Consider the following 18,988-nt stretch of genomic DNA (forward strand, 5'->3'; position numbering starts at 1 on the left):
ATCAACAAATTCAAAACACTGAATAGAATTATATCAACAGAAATGCTAGGAATTTGTTTTTAGATTAACAACGAACAGCCTTTAAATTAAGCACCACATAAAGTGTTTTAAATCAAATTATAATATTTTTGTTTAAACTGGCTGTTGCCAACAGGATTTATGAAGGGTTTTCGATTAAAATAAAGACATAATATCTTCAGCAAACATGATATTTAGGAAACGTGTTCATTGAGTGGGACAGTAGCCAGGTGGATTCTCTGCAACAACACAATGTGAATATCTTGATCCAGTGAGGAAATACTGCCCCACAAACATGAAAAAGTACATTGAAGTGGGTGGGCTACAGGAGCAGAGGAATACATCAGTTTCCACTCTGTCTGTGAAGGTTCTAAGTCATCCAGGTCATCGTAGTCAAAGGAGCTTGCAAAGAAAAGCGTCTGGACTTCTTTAAGTTGCTTGAAGACGTTTCACGCCCAGTTTCCCACCTTGGCTCAGGCGATTAGAGGATCATCAGGGGGTCCTTTTGTCCCTCTGTGGGGGGTCACTCCCACTAGGTTTATATCTGGGACTCTCCACCATTTGACCTTAGAACTGAAGAAGCTTCTCGGATGAGAGGTGAAACGTCTTCAAGCAACTTAAAGAAGTCCAGACGCTTTTCTTTGCAAGCTCCTTTGATCAGTTTCCACTCCTGTCAGCAAAGAACAGAAACAATTTGAACTGGTTCATCCAAAACTGGAGTAAGATTAGAAATCATTACCTGGTCTAATAAGTCTGGGTTTGAACTGTGAAATTTGAAACATAAGGTCCAATTTTGGTGTGCGCACAACCAGGGGCAGAGCGTGGGGGTGGCTTACTGGGCTTAAGCCCGGGTTGTTTTGTCAGAAGCCCGGGGTCTTTTGGAGTGTAATTTTTTCATAGTTAGATGTCTGGCTGACAACTGTTTAAAACACAAAGTACACACATATTCGAAGCACATAGTGTACACTGTCGGAATTTACGACTGTGCGTGAATCCCCCCTGATATTGGTATGATCCGAGCTCAGGCACTAAGCGACTGAGCGAGAGGGCGGGGCAGCTGCTGCCTGTGAGTGCGCTGTTGGAGAAACGGAGCCAGCCCAGTGTTGCCAACTTAGCGACTTTGTCGCTATATTTAGCGAGTTTTCAGAAAAAAAGACGTGAAAGAGCGTATGGCTTTTACTCTCAACAAGCAGCGGGTGCTGTAACGCAGTCAGTTCTTCTTTTACTCTTATGCTGTTTTGTGGATCACAAGGTTTAAAACTACTTATAAACACACGCACACAAAGTAACTCCACCAGAGTGCCTATTTTGGGTCACTTTTGCCGGTCCAATCCCGGGTAAAGGAGCAGGGTTGGAATTGTGACATTAAAAAAACAATAATTGCTAAAAGAAATTTAATTTGTAGTTCTAAATAAACTCTAAATGCATTTAGGACGTTTTTTACTCACTTTATGTCTCTTCCACGATGTTATTTCTCTCTCCAACAACATAGGTTACAATTAGATTAGCATGACCAATTATGCAAATTAGGCGATGATGTCATTTAGCGACTTCTAGCGACTTTTAGGACAACCAATAGCGATTTTCCTTACTGAGGAGTTGGCAATACTGAGCCAGCCATACTAAGGAGAGCTTAAGTTTGACCAGGTACCAAAGCAAATCATTCGTACCGTACAAATAATGTAAATATGACGGTGTATCACGAAAGATTGATATCAAACTGATCACTTGACCAATATTACGTTACTTGCTCTTCAAGTGAATCAACAAATGGCGAAATGAAAAGCCGAACAAATGCTATTTTTTTAGAGAGTCTTAGCTTACGTGTGTTTATTTCATATTTTCAGTTCTTACCCTCCCCGACTAAATCGGTTTCAGTTATGTACTGAAATATAAGAATGGACATTAGAGGCTTCTTTCAAAGAAAAAACTCAGGTAAATGTTATTTTATATATTATGCTGTGTATGTTGTTCAGTATATTTCTATGCAAAACAAGAGGGATTTCAGTACACAGCAGGATATTCACATTTGTGACCAGATATTTACACTTTAGGGAGAAAACATAAAATATTTTTACTGTACAACATCAATTTAGAGTAAACTTTTGTTTTAGATAAATATTGAAATATCTTTTGAATTAGTTAAATGTCAGAATAAAGAGAGACAGAGCTGTCTATTTTTTATCACTTTGATCAAATTTAGGAGTACATATACACTAAGTTTATTGTTAATTAATAAGAAAACTCCAGACGATTCCATTCTGAGCTGAAAAAGCTTCTGATAGGTTAGTAGAGTCCATGTGAGTAAATTGGTGGCACACCTGTGGATGCATATAAGGCAAAACACAGAGCCTGTTTCTTTGAAATGGGAAAATCAAGAGATGTCAACCAAAACACCAGAAAAAGAACTGTGGAGCTCCATAAGTGTGGCTCAATTTTGAATACAATTTGGTGCCATTTGCAATTAAGAAATACAGATAGTTTCTCGCTTTACTCTTAAAGTTAACAAATATGTTTTTTATATTTATCAATCTAAAAAAAATAAACATTTAGTCTGATTTGATGTTACAATTAAAAAAGTGTTTTTATCTGAAGAGTTTGTAAATATCTGGTTTCAACTGTATATTTGATGATTGTCAGCACAAAGAGGGAGAGAGAGGAGCAGAGAGGGAGATGCAGAATGAGGAAAGAACAGAGATGGAACAAGAGCAGGTGAGACACACATGTTAGTCAAATGGTGGTTTGCCAAAAGTATCACCGTATCATAGGTCCTCATGTATCTCATACCTAGTGTTTCTTTTTAGGTTTGCTATTTTTCAAATTCTACATTTATTAAGTTATGCAGGCTTGTTTGCACAACAAGGCTAAATAATTATATAAACTTTTCTCAATCTAAATATTGTACTTTGACAGAATTAAAAAACAAGTGTAGTGCAGGTCTATGATGATTTTTAGTGCTACTATCATCTAGTTCTGATTCTGGTTCTGTCTTGGTTAAGTCCTCAGTAGTCCTGATTTTGAACTGTTGTAGTCCTGTTTTAATTCCGGATCAGTTCTGGGTCTGGTTGAATTGGGGTTTAGTCCTCGTGTCTTGATGCAGCCCCGACTTTGTTCTGCCTTGCTGCTTAATTAAAAAACTAGTTTAAGGTGTCCTGCATATGTGATATATGAAGTCATTCTTTTTTTAACAAAACTCAAAACAGAGCCAATTAATCTTTCAGTCATTTCTTTTTAACACTGGGAAAAAAATCACTTTACAGTACTGGTTTTAAACATTGTTTCTCACCCCTTTATTTCATGACAAAACAATGACTCTTGGATAGACTGAAGTTTATTTAACTCCCTTTATTGTCTAATCATCTGACACATGGTACAACATACAAACAAGACAGCAACCTCCACCAATCGTACATTCAATACATGTATCAAAAAAAATTAAGATGACTAGCTAAATAGTAAACAAAATTTGGACAAGAATGAGCCTTTTTAATTTCATGTACTAGTTTTAGGAAATTTGCTGATGGGAAAGTTATGAAATCATACTATAACTTTTAAGAGTTCAGCAATTTTAAAATCCAAAATTCATGTACCATCTGTTTGATTATACTTTGATTGTATAGTCCTACTAGCATAATTTAACCTCAGTTAATGTCAATAGAAATATTAAACCTGACAAAAACAACCTGCAAATCATCAGAGAAGCATCATTCTCAGTCAATGTTTTACAAAATATACCATTTCTTAGTAAAAAAATAAAACACTTGGATGCACACCTATGTCCAAAACAATACAATCAAGGTGAGATGAACTTACAACAGATACTGATACTTCTTTTTAAGAATAAAGACGCTCTTAAAAAAAACTGAATACAGTGGTCCCTCGCTATAACGTGGTTTGCAGATTTATTTTATTTTTTTAACAGCACATTGACAATGGTCTACAGCCAGGACGCAGAACACAATCAATCTTGTGCCGTGTTATATAAATTATATGCACTATGCCTGTACAGAATGCGTTCAGCTTGTCAAATTTACACAAATTGTCGATCGCTTAGAGTGTGACTCTGAAGTGCTGTACAGTATGTTTGTAAGTTTTCTCCCCAACAAACACAACAATGCTGACCAAACGTTTGGTACCGTCAAAGTCAATCACGGGTGCCTTAGGTTTCATTATATAATACTGGACTCATTTTTCTACGAAGGTTTGAATTTTGAGAGAGTTTAAACGAGAGAAAAGTGTATAAATGTTCATGCCTGTCTGAGAAAAGTGTATGAAGTGTGCTGTGAGGGGTTTTACAGACTTAAAACATCTATAATAATTGTAAAAAATAAAGTTGGCTACTTCACGGATTTCACCTATCACAGGTTATATTTAGAACATATCTCCCGCGATAAACGAGGGACCACTGTACTTCAAAATGAGATGGTAGTTAAAATATAATTTTGATGACATATGCTGGATGACATGAATAAAAATATGAACTACACACTGATGTTAGAGGATGGGTTGCTGTAAATTATTGTATTATTGTAACAACAGTTTGTTCATAACTGTCAATAATACTGTGCTAATAATAAACATCAACGTGAAAAATTGGTGAGTCAGTGTTTATTGATCATGCCCATTTCATCTTTTTAGTCTTTGGTTATAAAATATATACTTAAATAATATCTTCTTGCTCTGTTAAGGTATCTACTCATTTTTAAGTGCTGTAAGCTCAAATAAATACATTGGGAAGAAAGAAAAATACATTGGAAGTTAGGAATTTACTGGTCCCAGGCTTGGTTTATGCAAACGAATCAGATAAGACAATTACCCATATACCAAAAATGGTGTCTTAATAGATCCTAACCCCAAAGCAATGCTGTCAAAAAATAAAGTGAAAGTAATAAATAAATTAAAATCAAACCAAAAAAAAGTTAGCAGCATACGTTAAGGATCCTGCAGGTGGCTTAAACACATTCTGGAATAAAAATGATCAGACTAGTAACTCACCCCTCCCCCCCAAAATTGCAAGGTTTATTTGGATTAAAACCAGTGCTAAAAACATGTCTTGAAAATACTGCAGGAGAAAAAAAAATACACTTGTTGAGCATTTCCTTTTATTTTTTCTCCCAAATTAATTACTTGGGACTTTATTTGCATTCTGACATATTTTCAGCTATCATCTATCACTACATTTCAATCACAGTTTCATTTCTGCATTTTATCTGTGACTTGATTTCTTAGGCCACTGTATGTTGAAACTCTATCAAGTTTAAAGCAGAAAATTAACCAAGATTTGACTAACTTGGACTAGGCTGTGACCAGGTATGGTTCATCTTCAGCACTGATCATCAATCAAAGTAATAATTCTGCACAAAAACAGCATCAAAGCCTCTGTAAACAGGAGGAAAGTTGTAAATGAGAGCTTTGTCCTCCTCATCAGGACTGGGGTAATGATGGTGGTTTTTCATGGCTGGAGGAGAAAAAGGAGGAAAGAAAAGACAACACAAAGTAGTGGAGTAGTTTAATAATACAGCAAAAAGGCTACTCTCTTTATAAAAAGTGCTGAATGACTGTTATGCATCAGCAATGACTTAAACATAAATGAACCATTTGCTGCATTAATTCACAAATTCCAAAATGTCTTACCACAACAAACATCTCAAATTTAATCACCAAGTTAAAAATGTCAGTGTTTTGCTCTGCATCAGAACTACTGTTTCTAGGCAATAACAGTGTTTGTTGAATGTACTTTTTTTTTATATTAAAAAAATATATATTTTTAAACACACAATATGATCAAATGCAATTTCAGTGATGGGATCTAGAAAATCAAATGATTAAAGTTTTAATTTTGAGAGGTATAAAACAAAATATACTGCTCAAAAAAACAAAACAAAGGACACTTTTTAAAATCAGTATTGCATCAAACTACCGACTACCATTTTTGATTTGCTGCAATGAAATTTCGGACTAGCATGCCGCATCATTTTTCACTTTTTTCTGTGTGAGAATTCACCCGTTTATAAATTGATAATTTTAATTTCCATCAAACAATGTAACATCCTTTAATTCCTAACACACGCCATATCAGTATAGCTATTAAACATTTTTCCCCTATTGAGATCTGACATGTTTTCAAAGTTTCTTTAATTTTTGCAGCAGTGCATAAAAGTGGCTGTAAATCGTAAACATGTTTGGGGATCCTCTCAAATTAAAGCCAAATGTCTGTGCTTCAGTGTTATCGTGGGATTACCTTGGCCTCCAGTAACACTGTGAGGAATTTTGGAGTCATTTTTAACCCTTTACAGCCGATCGGAGCGGGCACGCTCTGTTTTGCGTAACTATTTTTAAATCCCGGTAGCTCTGCAACCAAGTAAGCTAGCGCAATAATTTTTTTTGCATATGAAACTGGAGGAGTTGTACTTACATCTGATGCCATCAGCTTGTCCTAGGTCACAGTTTCCTTCCACATATAGCTTTGCAAAAACTGCATAAAAATCACTTGCAGCAACAAAACATGATATTCCAGAAACAGGCTTCGCCGATCCATCAGCTGTTTGTAACACTTCCTACGTCCATCAGCGCGAACTATCACATGACCGCATGACCTGCCCGAAACCAGAAGTGACGTCATTTTGCGGAAATGTAGTTTTTTACGATCGGGGCCTTATGAGCTTGTGTTTTACTTGTTATGTGTTTTAAAAAGTTATGTTTGAGTTTATGACTTTCTGTGTCGTTTCTGGGATGCTTAGGACTCATATTGCACTGCTGGAAATAGTTTATTTTGATGCATATGCTGTTATTTTGCAAAGTTGCACTATAATATTTATTTTCGTTTTTCCTGCAGTATATAAAAATTGGTGTATTTCAAAAAGAAAACTATGAAGACACTCAAAATAAATTTCCTGTGGTGGGAAACTAGTTTGTGTAACTTTTTTGTATTTACAGTTTTGAGGGATAAGCCTCTTAAATTTCTCTAACTAGAAATATATGTTAAAAAAACAAAAACGATTTTCAATTTTTTTGTAGTTTATTGCACTTTTTTGCAATTTATGTAATTACTATGCACCTAATGCAGACATATTATTAAAGTTTGGGCTATAATGGTTGTATTGATGTATAGCAACTTGAAATGCTCCCAAAAATGGCTCCACAGCATGTAAAAATATAATATAAGCTCTGGCAAACTTGGTTCTATGGTAGGTCTTAAAGGGTTAAACAGGATACATCCTTCAATGCAAACATTAAGAAATATGTGGGACTGCTTTCTTCCATTTGCGCAATATCTCTAAAATTAGAAACATCCTATCGCAGAGAAAAACTTGTTCATGCATTTGCTACTTTCAAGCTGGACTACTGTAATTCTTTATTATCAGGATGTCATGAAAACTCCCTGAAAAGCCTTCAGTTAATCAAAATGCTGCAGCGAGAGTACTGACAGGGATTGGCAAGAGAACATATTTCTCTTAGATTGGCTTCTCTTCGCTGGCTCCCTGTTAAAATCCTTCTTCTCACATACAAGGTCTTGTATAATCATGCCCCATCTTATCTTAAAGACCTTATAGTACAATATCCCCCCAGTAAAGCACTTCCCTCTCAGTCTGCAGGCTTACTTATGGTTCCTAGGATATTTAAAAGCAGAATGGAAGGTACAGCCTTCAGCTTTCAGGCCCCTCTTCTGTCTCAACCAGCTCCCAGCTTGAATTTGGGAGATAGACACCCTCTCTACTTTTAAGATTAGGGTTAAAACTTTCTTTTTTGACAACGCTTATAGTTAGCGCTGGATGAGGTGACCCTGAAGCTACCCTTAGTTGTGCTGCAATAAGACCTAGGCTTGATGCACAGAGCATTTCTCCTTCTCTCACCCCTTTTTCATTCACCATGTGTTTATACACCACTCTGCATTTAATTATTAGTTATTATTATTATTCTCTGGCTTTCTTCCAAAGCATGTTTTTTTGTCTTGTCTCCCTCCACTCACCCCCAACGGTGTGGCAGATGACTGCGCCTAGTTCTGCCAGTGGTTTCTTCCTGTTAAAAGGGGAGTTTTTCCTTCCCGCTGTTGCCAAAGTGCTTGCTCATAGGGGGGGTTGTCTGATTGTTAGGTTTCTCTCCATTATTGTCTTTACCTTACAATATTACAGCAAGTTCCTTGGGGAAACTCTAGTTGTGATTTTGTGCTGTATACTTTAAATAAAATTGAATTGAATCAAATCCTGATTAAATCCTGATTATTTCATTTTCAAGTCTACTATAGTGATGTGTAGAGGCCAAATTATTAAAAACAAAATACGTGATTGTCCTAATATCTACAGGCTGGACTTGGATTGGACAGACTTTGTGTTACCTTCAGAAACAAAGAAGCTGGCAGTGTAGAAGCTGGCCCTTACAGCGGAAACAGAATGAATCATTCCTGGCTTATCTACCCACTCAAAAGGACTTTTCTCTGGATGCCATTGCACAGCATAAAATGGGTAATGGTTGGCTGAAAACAAGAGACATTATTAATATTGTTATTTCAAATCATTGTCATCAGCACAAACTTTTAAAAAAATAGGTTCATCAACACAAAATATGTCACAGCAAATTTAATTCCAATGTTGTTTCCCTAAAAACAAGTTATGGCAGTGGTTCCCCAGCTTTTTTTGCTAGCTAGGCCCCCCTGTTTTACAAGAATATCTGCCCACCCCACAGCTCTGCGCCCCCCCACTTTGGAAACCACTGAATCATGGAGTGATCAATTATATTTAAAACAAGAAAAATATGAGTGACTGTCATCAGAGAGTTTTCCTGTTGGACTGATCCAAGGTTTCGAGTTGTACAGTGGTGCTGCCATCTGGTGGATAGTTATGCCAAATTTCATGCTGACCTCAAATTCAGATAATTTTTTTTGTGTGTTTAAGACAGCAGAATAGAATCCATTATGTAATGAATGGCATGGAAACTACAGGGTAGTTAATACATGTTACCTTCCATAGTAGAGATGAATTCTTTCTTTCCATCACTGTTAGTGGACAGGATCTTGTAAAACCTCCTGAGTTTGGCATTTCGACTGTAATTCTGTAAATGGAATGGTAAATGATAAATGGATTTGTTCTTATATAGTGCTTTTCTACTCTGAGCACTCAAAGCGCTGTATACAACTTGCCTCATTCACACAACCATTTTTTTTTTAAATATCCTTTCTACGCAAGTGCTTTCCATCTAACATTCACATGCATTCATACTTAAGTGAATGCATCAGAGAGCAACTTGGAGTTAGTATCTTGCCCAAGGATATGTGGCACGCAAACTGGAGCAGACGTGGAGGTTAGTAGGTGACCTGCTCTACCACCTGAGGTACAGCCACCCTAAGTGGTTCAAAAACACCAATTATATATTAATAGATGCATTTCATAATAAAATAATGTTTTTTTTAATATTTTATCATTCACAATCTACTGTTTGAATATTTTACTGTATACAGTAACCATTTACTTTCTCCCGTTTGGCTACAGCAGGCAATGAGGTGTGTTTAGGGTGACTTTGTTAATTTGAGTTTCGATGAAACTGCCATATACAGGCATTTGTTTCTACACCTTTATTTTGTTTGGGTTTACTGTGATAACCATCATGCAACATGTTTACAATAATACAGTTAAGTTATTTAATTTCACTTAATGTGTGTTAAAATCTAAGTAGTATTATCTTTTATGTTTAAGAAACGGTGATGTTGCTGAATTGCTTTTGTTTGGTTAGTTCTCACGATGATGACGACGCTGAGTGATCCTGTCACTGAACGCTGAATAAATCATCTGTAAACAAGAACTTGTCCGTGTGGTGGCTGACAGGAGCAACAATATCTGTCCACTTTTAGACTTGTTGAAAGACAAATGTGGAGCCTCATTCTGGACCTTCTGCAGACCTTTCATGTGCGTGTTTGCAATTTATTTCTAACAACACCAAAATTTGAGATACAAGCCAATAATTTATTTGGTCAAAAGAAGCGCAATTAGAGCACATGTTCAATCTCCATTTATATAAATTATATGTACAATGTGGAAGATGATAATTTTCTTAACGGCACACATTCATGGAAGAAAAGCTTACATTTCAGCTCCTTTGTTGCTGAGGTGCACTGTAATGTTAGTATGCTAAAGTAGAAAACTAAACATAGTTTATGCTTATGTTTACTTTCCACCCATAAGTACTTCACCAGAAATTTGTAGTAATATCCAATTTCCCTGGGTAATTTTGGACAGTTTTCAGGACAGTTTTCAAAGGTGTTTCAGGTGTTTCTTGGTTTAAGTACGATGGTACTTATGAGACTGTATTTTAAAAGAAAACCCCCCCCAAAAAAAACAAAAAAACAAAAACAAAAAAAAACAAGGAAAAAAAACAGATCCCTTGCAACCTGTTCTACTTCCATTAACAGATTGGTATATAATAAACATTTTAAAAGTTTCAGAAAAAATAAATAAAACAAAAACTTCACCTATGACAGGAAGAAAAGAAAAAAAAGAAGAAGCAGAAATTACCTGCATGGACAGACTCCAACTGTGGAAGTTTGCAGTGATGTTTTCACTAGCCAAAGACCGCAGCAAATCTTTGGGAAAATTCCGGAATAATCGGCTAGATGGGGCCACTGGCGGATGGATACAGATTTGTGTCACAGAGAATGACAAGGAGTATATTTTCATGGAATAAATATATAAAAATATGCTAATTTGAATGACTCTGAAAGAATGTAAGCCAACTTGTATCTAACCTGACAAAATAACCAAATGGAATAACAGAAAGTAACAGAAAAACCTGATGTGAGTGTCAGAGGTAGAGCCACAGCCTTAGTATCAGTAAGCGTGAGGAGGTTTTTGTTGGCAGTCAGGACAGTGAGCTGCTGGAAGCCCTGGCAGGTTCCCCAAATAGGGAAGTAGTCTCCAGCATCATTGCCCTGCAGGACCAAGGAGTGAATAAAGACAAGGTACCAATACATGAAGGCAATGGCCATTATTTTTAAGCCTAAGTCTTTAGATAGCTCTAAAGATTTAGATATATAAAAAAATCTCAGGGTCGTCAGTCCTGATAGACAGTTAAACAAATCAAAACCCATACCTTCAGAGCCAAGTTGTAAAAGATCTTGGCAGCTCGACTGAACTGTGACGTCTGAAGATCTACATCTCCACCTGGCAACAACAACCTGAGGAGCCACAATTTAGACAAATAAGCTAGGAGGTGCTTCAATGGAATTATGTCTACCTTTTCAAATTTGTGTAAAAGCAATAAGTACAATGCCTTCAAGTGTAACTCTTAATATCTCATGTGTTAAAATTACAACCAGTAAGCATATAGAAATGTTAAAGCCAGACATTATAGATACTAGAACAAAGGTCTGAATAACTTCTAACGAAACTGGATGGATGCAACTGATGTGCAGCAGTGAGAAAAAATTTATGGTGTGCAGTTAAATCATGCCTTTTGAACATACAGCTAAGCTTCATATTTCTGTCTATTTCATTAGAATATACTTTTCATTCACCAAATCACATGCCAATAGAAAACGAGTCATTATCATGAAAACTAACTTGAGGTTCAGTGACTGTCAGGTTTGCCAACAACCTGTTCTCTAGCATGCTTAGACTCTCTAACCTACATATGATGTGTGTAACAAGGGAAAGATCCCCACAGCGCAGCTGATGTGTGTGTACTTGTTAAGGCACAGCACATGTGGTGGTCTAATAACATGAATTGACATTGTAGCGATTAAAGCACTATGTGCCTGTAGCGTCTTTGGTTAACCTTGAGTGTAATATCTTTCTAAGCGGCCTGGAGTCAGAAAGATATTCTCTCCACTCAGAGAAACTTGGTTACAAGGTAATCAACCAATCTACAACCTAAGCCTTGACCACCCTCTGAAGCTTATGAGCCAATCCAATAACCTATGTTGCTGCAATATAACATAAAGAAAGCTTGCAGTACAAATTAAGTGTAAATAAAGACAATATCTGTTTAAGACCTATGATTACACCTTATTCGAACTACAACAAAATGCGTTCAGTATGAAAGACAACGGTCAACTTACCCGTTTATTGAGTTAAATATCTTGGCGTACTCTTCTTCTGTGCGATTGATTCTGTTAAAAAAAGAAGAAAAAAAAAGAAAACAAGCAAATGTAAGAAGTAAAATCCTTGCCTATGAAGGAAAATCAAATTAGTTATTAATCACATTTGAGGAACACTACTCTTATGAGACAAGTCATTTTGTCAGGTTTAAAATTATAGATTTAAAAAAAAAACAAAAAAAAAAAACAAAAAAAAAAAAAACACCACACACACACACACACACACACACACACACACACACACAAAAAGCAAACCTGAAAAATAAAGAAACGTTAGAGAAGAATCTCCAATCCCAATTCACTCCATAAACATTTGAAGAATTACACAGAGTGTTACACAGAGTCTAGAATTTTGCCTGTACATACCATGATGATAGATTTTAAATTAAATACTCAAGATAAAAACACAACACAGACTTTTTGGCTTAAATGCCTAGGAATTATAGCTATATTTATATATCCTGATCAGGCATAACATTAAGACCAACTGTGTAATTGTGTTGCCCCCCCCTTTTGCTGTCAAAAGAGCCTAGACTCAACGAAGCATGGACTCAACTCCTGAAGGTGTGCTATATCTGGCACCAAGATGTTAGTAACAAGTCCTGTTAAGTCCTGTAAGTTGGAGGCTGGGGCTCCCTGGATTGGATTTGTTTGTCTAGTTTGTCCCACAGCTGCTTTATTGAATTTAGATGTGGGGAATTTGAAGACCCGGTCAGTATCTCAAAGTCATTGTTGTGCTCCTCAAACCATTCCTGAACCATTTTTGTTTCGTGACAGTGCGCATTATCTTGGTGAAAAAGTTAATAGCTATCAGGGAATACAGTTTCCATCAAAGGGTCTACATGGTCTGTAACAATCCAAATTTATTTATAAAGCACTTTAAAATACTTAGCACAGGACCAAAGGGCTGTACAGTAAATAACTTAAACAATGCAATGTTAACAATGCTTAGGTAGTTGGTATGTTCCCAAGTAGCATCCACATGGACCCAAGATTTCCCAGCAGAATATCACCCAAAGCATCACACTGCCTCGGCCAGCTTGTTTAATATGCTTTTGGGCCTTTCATTGACACGTAAGCGGTATTTTGGATCACTGAAAACTGAGATTCTTAAAAACTCCTGCCAGGGTGGAGTTTTCAAAAAGTCACTTTTTGCATTTATCTGTGGACGAGGAAAACGGAGACTTAGTCACGCAACGTCAAATGTGTGCGCCTTTTTTGACGACATGCTGTGCACCACATTATTATTTATGTGAGATGCATTTCTACAATGGCAGATAAAGACAAAAATACTGTTGCTGTTACTATCTGTAGTTTTTACAGGCTTACATATACACACGCAATTTTTTGAAACTGCACGTGTGGACGGGTTTTTATTTAATTTTTTTAACGAAAATGGAAAATCTCTCTTTTTCAAAAATACCCATGTACGGGTGGACGCAGCCTTAAATAACAGAAAACAAAACCATCTTTATGGTGTAATTATTTTACATGTAGTTATTTTTCTTTTTTTAACTGTGTAAGAATATTCAACGTGCCTGTCTGTGCAAAATGAGTTTAAAAACAAACAACTGTGGGATACTGTTTGTCCGTGATTTATACACGGGGAACAATTTGTGGCAGGATCAGCCTGACATTATTTGTATCCCACTGTAACTTTACTGTATAAAGAGCTAACATCTCCAATATTTCAGGAGTAGTTAATCATTACAACAAGTGTTTGTGAACTAAGAATCATGAATGTGGGATACTGTTTGTCCGTGAAACACGGATACCTACCTTGGCACCACCGTTGTGCAGCTGAAGCCAAAGGCAAGATATGCTTCATCATATTTTCTAGTCTTTGGCTTGAAAGGAAGTTGGTTTGGAAGCATATTTGGCGGTGCTTCATCTTCTGCTTTGTGTTTGTGTGGGAACCCTGTCAAAAACCTGTGCATTACACTAGCAGTGTCCAAGCATTCTTTTTTCATTTTTTTTTTATCCATACCATGCCCCCCACTTCGGGAATCACTGCCCTAGCAGGTGCCATAATGAAGAGATAATCAATCTTATTTACTTATGTTAGTGGTCATAATATTATGTCTGATTGGTATGTAGTCTACAACCAAGAGATGCTTTCATAAAAGTAAGTACAGAGTGTTTAAAACATGGTGCAAACCACTGGTTACACCGAAGAACGGAAAGGCCAGGTGAGAAAACATTAAAAAAAAAAAAAAAAGTTTGGCCATGTTCTGCACTACAATTCTTTAAACAGATATTCTCTCTCTTTGCAAAATATTGCAAAAGCAACCCAGATGTATCATGAGGCAAAAAAACTGGGATACTCTTCAATGACCTGGTCAGTCACCTGTCAGCCCAACAGAGCATACCTTTAAGTTACTGCAGACAAACTCAAGGCAGAGAGAGCCACCAATTCCTCTGACATCGTCTTATTAATCGTTAGCTTACTATGCAAACATGACAAGTGAAATCTCCCGCAGCAAGCTTAAACGTGTGAGAGGTTGATCGCAGAGAATCGCTGAGCTTATGTGAGTGCGTGTGTAAAAGCAGCAGGATATATATTTGACTACGATGACCTGGATGACTGAGAACCTTCACAGACAGATATATATTTTTATATATATAAGACCAAGAGCCAAATAAGACAGGTCAGGGTGAAGAAGTGACAGCCAAAGAAAAGCTTAACACAAAACGGAGAAGTTATGGCAAATCAGACTATAAGGCAAAAAGAAAGTGCAGCTTTATGGTTTCATGGACAAAAGAATTTCTGTGGCTGCGATATGACGAGCTAAATAACCAGGGCTGCACATAAGTGGTCCGCAGGTGCGCATTCGCTGTCAAAATAAAAAACACGCACAAGGGTTAGGGTTAAATTTAAAAACTGTACTTTTGAGTTAAAATATATATTTATAATTTTAATAAATGACAAATTAAAAGGGCATGAACATTTTTTTTGTATCGAAAAAATATCGAACCGTGACACCAAAGTATCGAACCGAACCGTGAATTTCGTGTATCGTTGCACCCCTAAAAAAAATATATATATATATATATATATATATATATATATATATATATATATATATATATATATATATATATATATATATATATATAGCCTGCTAGCACGCGTGCCACTAATACCATAGACACAATAATTAATATTTTGTATTACTTCTACCACCCCATTTAAAGGAATCTTGTCTTTTGGCATGATGTCGTTCGCATTCCAAAGGTACCACCATTTCAATTTTGATTAACAGCTAAGTCATGAACATTCATGATGTGTTATAATCCAAACAAGGTGGAATATCGTTATCAGTAAAAACAAAAGTATGATGAGGTACTAAACATATGATGTGCACTAAGTGGCATGTGGCTCAAACAGTACTGAGATTATTGCAATGAATTGAGTCAGAGCCAATTTCTTAATCACCCGAAACATTTGTTTTGTACAGACAATTAGTCAGAAAAAAAAACACTTATTAAAAAACATATACAATTAAATGACTACTGTGTAAAACAATAAGTTGTCTGGTCGAGTAATGAATTTTCGTTTTGTATGCAAATCATATGTGAATTGTATGAGTGCTTCAAGGGGTGCTGAAAGAGACAGAGTAAATGCATATAAGAAATACACAGCAAACACATAGAGGTCATGAAGGGACCTGATGACCACAGGTTGGTCTAGGTGCACACAAGTATTATTAAGGATAATTTCCTTAAACTCATCTAACTTTCTTACCGAATAGGTACAACCCTGGCCCCAGCAGCCTCTAGGTATTTGACATAGGAGGCAGCTATGTAAGAAGACCCACGAGCAAACTGGTCCCATGGAAGGTTTTCCTGTGCCAACACACCTAGCAAGAACATAAGACACATGATATAGCAGATATTACGAGAAAGAACTCAAACAGTTAAAGTGAAAATGTTGTTTAACCATGGTTAAAGTTAAAAAGTTCACTGAAAAGGACAGATTTAGACAGGACTGTCATACTAAAAATGCCTAAAAAATTAAAATAAAACAACCCACCAAGGAGTCACTTTTCCTAATTTCTTTTCTGTGTACATAGTTGAAAGTGAACAAAGTAACAAATTTTGCATAGTATGATTTTTCATTCTGGGCTATCCTTTTTAAAAGAACACACTTTGAGTATTGTAAAATTAGATTAATATGGCCTTTATCAAAAACAACCAATTCAGTTACTAATGAAGTGAGATAATCTAATGAGTAAGCAGAACAATACTATTAAACTATAAATTAAAAGAAGAAAAGAGAGAAGCTAAGGGGTGGAAGTGAAAGCAGTGGGAGCAGCAGTCAACAGTTCGTTGAGACCTCAAATTCATTTCTTTTTGGGCACAGATATTCAAATGCCCCTGTGAACGCCAGCTGTTGGTTATCTTCTTTATCTGAACATCGCTCAAATTTATCTGTGAATCGTGATATGATTTTATTCTTTCAAATGTAGCCAAAGCTGAAGTTATTGTTAGACTTAAAATCTTGTGTCTATCCAGCTACTTCCTCTAATTGAAATCTCAGTTGAATTGGATTTAGCAATGAAACAGGTTGGGTGCATTACAGCAAAATTAGGTTCTCCGGCAAAGTGCAACATTAAAACTTGTTGATCCAATACATAGCATAGCCTCAATTAAAGGACAGGTCAAAAATACGTCCCAAGTGGGGTTAAAAGCAATAGGTTAAATATAATCTATTTTCTTATCGTTATTGATAGCATTAACACCATTAAACTTAAGAGTGAACAACATATAATGAAAATGTGACTTGCACTGATTTTTTCCCCAAATATTGGACCATGGCAATAAACACAAAGCAGACATCTTGAGAAGACAACCAAAAGTCTATGATCAAAAACATAATATCTCAATATAACAGCGCGTAAACCAATCCACAGGGAAGACATCCCCTTCCTCACTCACCCCCCAATCCGTGTAACACACCTTTTCTCGAACGTTCCAGACGAGAATTACATAAGACCCTTCAACTATCCACGTGTATAAACGACTTCTACGGGGACCAGTACTTACTAAATACAACCGTTCATGTGACCAAATCTTACCGATAATTGGTCGGTAATTGAGCTGCTGGCGGGTTCTTCCTACAGCACACAGAGCGGGTGAGCACCAGAGGAAGGCGGTCAGCACCGCGAAGATTGCTGCAGCTGTTCGAGGCATTCAAAACACCGCGCACAATTCCTAAAACAAAACCGCTGGAGGGGGCAATCAATGTCAGCTGGATTGCAGGCTGGAAATGAAAGATTACAAAAGTTTGTTGCTGTTTTGCCTGTTAAAATAACAAACAGCTGACAAAAAGGTTAAAGCGTTCATTAAAATGAGCAAAATTACAATGAAGCAATCCCAGAAATGATGCCGTCCTCCGGGTGCTGATGCTGTGCTCCAGGAGGTCGTCCGGCTTCTCTCGCAGTCCTCCTACTTTCCTCGGTCTGTATTCTGAGGTGTTCCGACTATCAAGTCAGTCACGTGTGGCACTCGCCTGCAAAAAGCAACGTCATCCTGAGTAGCCTCCTCCTTTCTGGTGCGTCCCCATTAAAAAGACAGAGATAGCGCGATCAGACGGCATCGTCAGACTCCTCCTCTACACAGGTACAGCTAAATACTGGGCGTTTGGGTTTTAACAAAGAGAAACACTGAGCATGTATGAGTCAGCTAAGACAAAATAGATTGCAGAATAACAGAGATGATTATAATTAAATGCAAAGTCGCCCGAAAGCATGTGGAAGTGTGACCCACAATGCAATTCCAGAAAAAAGGCAGAGGAAAACGTTTGGGAGAAATAATAAGAGTTATAATAATAATAATAATAATGATAATAATGATAATAATAATAATATCCCCAAAGTTTGATTCTGTTCATCTGGATGCAGCGTTTTCAGTGGGAGAAACGTTTCGTCACTCATCCAAGCGACTTCTTCAGTCTCAGCTGACTGTAGGTTTCCCCAATCTTATAAACAGTACATTTGCATAATAACTGAAACCAGCCCACTGAAGGAACAATGGCCCGGGAGATCAGTTCCTTGATCATTAATATGCAAATTCGCATGACCATTGATTAACAACCACTGATCAAAGTTCATTGATCAAAGCCCACTGATCAATGGCCATGAGTACTATTCACAGAGAGTTGGGGAATGGCTGCAATCACAGCATTGTAAGATGGCGAAAGATGTACCCTTAGGCCCCCTCCTCGATTCAAAGATGGTCTTTCCCTTTTGACTTAAATGGCCTCCTCTACTCCTCGCTCAAACTAGCGTTCCTCCCTGTCCAGAATGTGTACATCCTCATCCTTGAAAGAGTGTCCACTGGCCTGTAGGTTTAAATATACTGTGGAGTCCTGGCCTGACGAGGTGAAAAAATAATAATAATTAAATAATAATTAATAATAATAATTATAAAAGGAAAATGATAAAACAGATAAATCCACTCACAACAATTCTTGTTTTTATCCTTAGAGCCTCAGTGTGTCAAAGCCCTTCCAGTGGCTACACCTGCTTGACTTCCACCACTACCAACAGAGATGGCACGGAGCCACACCGGTAGATCCTTCTACTGACTGATAATTGACCACAGGGAGTTTTACATCAACAAGCTGATTTATCAGAAACCTCCCTGACCTTCCTTCGCCTTTTGTACCATAGCCCAGCACACCCAACAGCGATGTGGAGACCCTTCAGCTGTCCCTCATATGGTTGAAGTGGAGGGCTCCAATTGACTCCATGCAAAAAAAAAAAAAAAGGATGATGAGTCTCTTCAAAAATGTTATATTCAACTGAGTTCAGTGTTCACTACAGACATTACGACTGACCGCCCTGTAGACCTGAGCAATGAGATTACTACCTCAGAAACCCA

At 37.0% G+C, this 18,988-nt stretch overlaps 1 protein-coding gene across 2 annotated transcripts; it reads right to left on the minus strand.

Moving 5' to 3' along the window:
• Window positions 1–3,348: 3,348 nt before the first annotated feature.
• On the minus strand, window positions 3,349–17,655 carry LOC113022169 (gamma-glutamyl hydrolase). 2 transcript variants are annotated; one of them, XM_026167297.2, is made up of 10 exons: window positions 17,468–17,655; window positions 17,182–17,331; window positions 15,849–15,963; window positions 12,065–12,115; window positions 11,098–11,182; window positions 10,798–10,936; window positions 10,524–10,630; window positions 8,976–9,066; window positions 8,354–8,491; window positions 3,349–5,476 (listed from the first exon to the last, which is right to left on the minus strand). In XM_026167297.2, exons 2-10 carry the CDS (start codon window positions 17,294–17,296, stop codon window positions 5,355–5,357), a joined length of 963 nt encoding a protein of 320 aa, XP_026023082.1. In that variant the 5' UTR covers window positions 17,297–17,331; window positions 17,468–17,655; the 3' UTR covers window positions 3,349–5,354. The 2 variants fall into 2 exon arrangements, with proteins under 2 accessions (XP_026023082.1, XP_026023081.1); XM_026167296.2 differs by having other exon boundaries at window positions 17,182–17,366; window positions 17,468–17,654.
• Window positions 17,656–18,988: the final 1,333 nt, after the last annotated feature.

Source organism: Astatotilapia calliptera, chromosome 5 (genome assembly GCF_964374335.1).
Source record: "Astatotilapia calliptera chromosome 5, fAstCal68.1, whole genome shotgun sequence".
NCBI classification, from domain to species: Eukaryota; Metazoa; Chordata; class Actinopteri; order Cichliformes; family Cichlidae; genus Astatotilapia; species Astatotilapia calliptera.

Bases quoted from the DNA above. Each gene is read 5' to 3' on its own strand.
- LOC113022169 (XM_026167297.2), bottom strand. From the start codon at position 17,296: ATGCCTCGAACAGCTGCAGCAATCTTCGCGGTGCTGACCGCCTTCCTC. The intron at 15,964-17,181 runs GTAAGATTTGGT...TGTTCTTGCTAG, and splicing joins CAATTACCGACCAATTATCG to GTGTGTTGGCACAGGAAAAC. The intron at 10,937-11,097 runs GTATGGGTTTTG...TTGGTCCTGCAG, and splicing joins TTTACAACTTGGCTCTGAAG to GGCAATGATGCTGGAGACTA.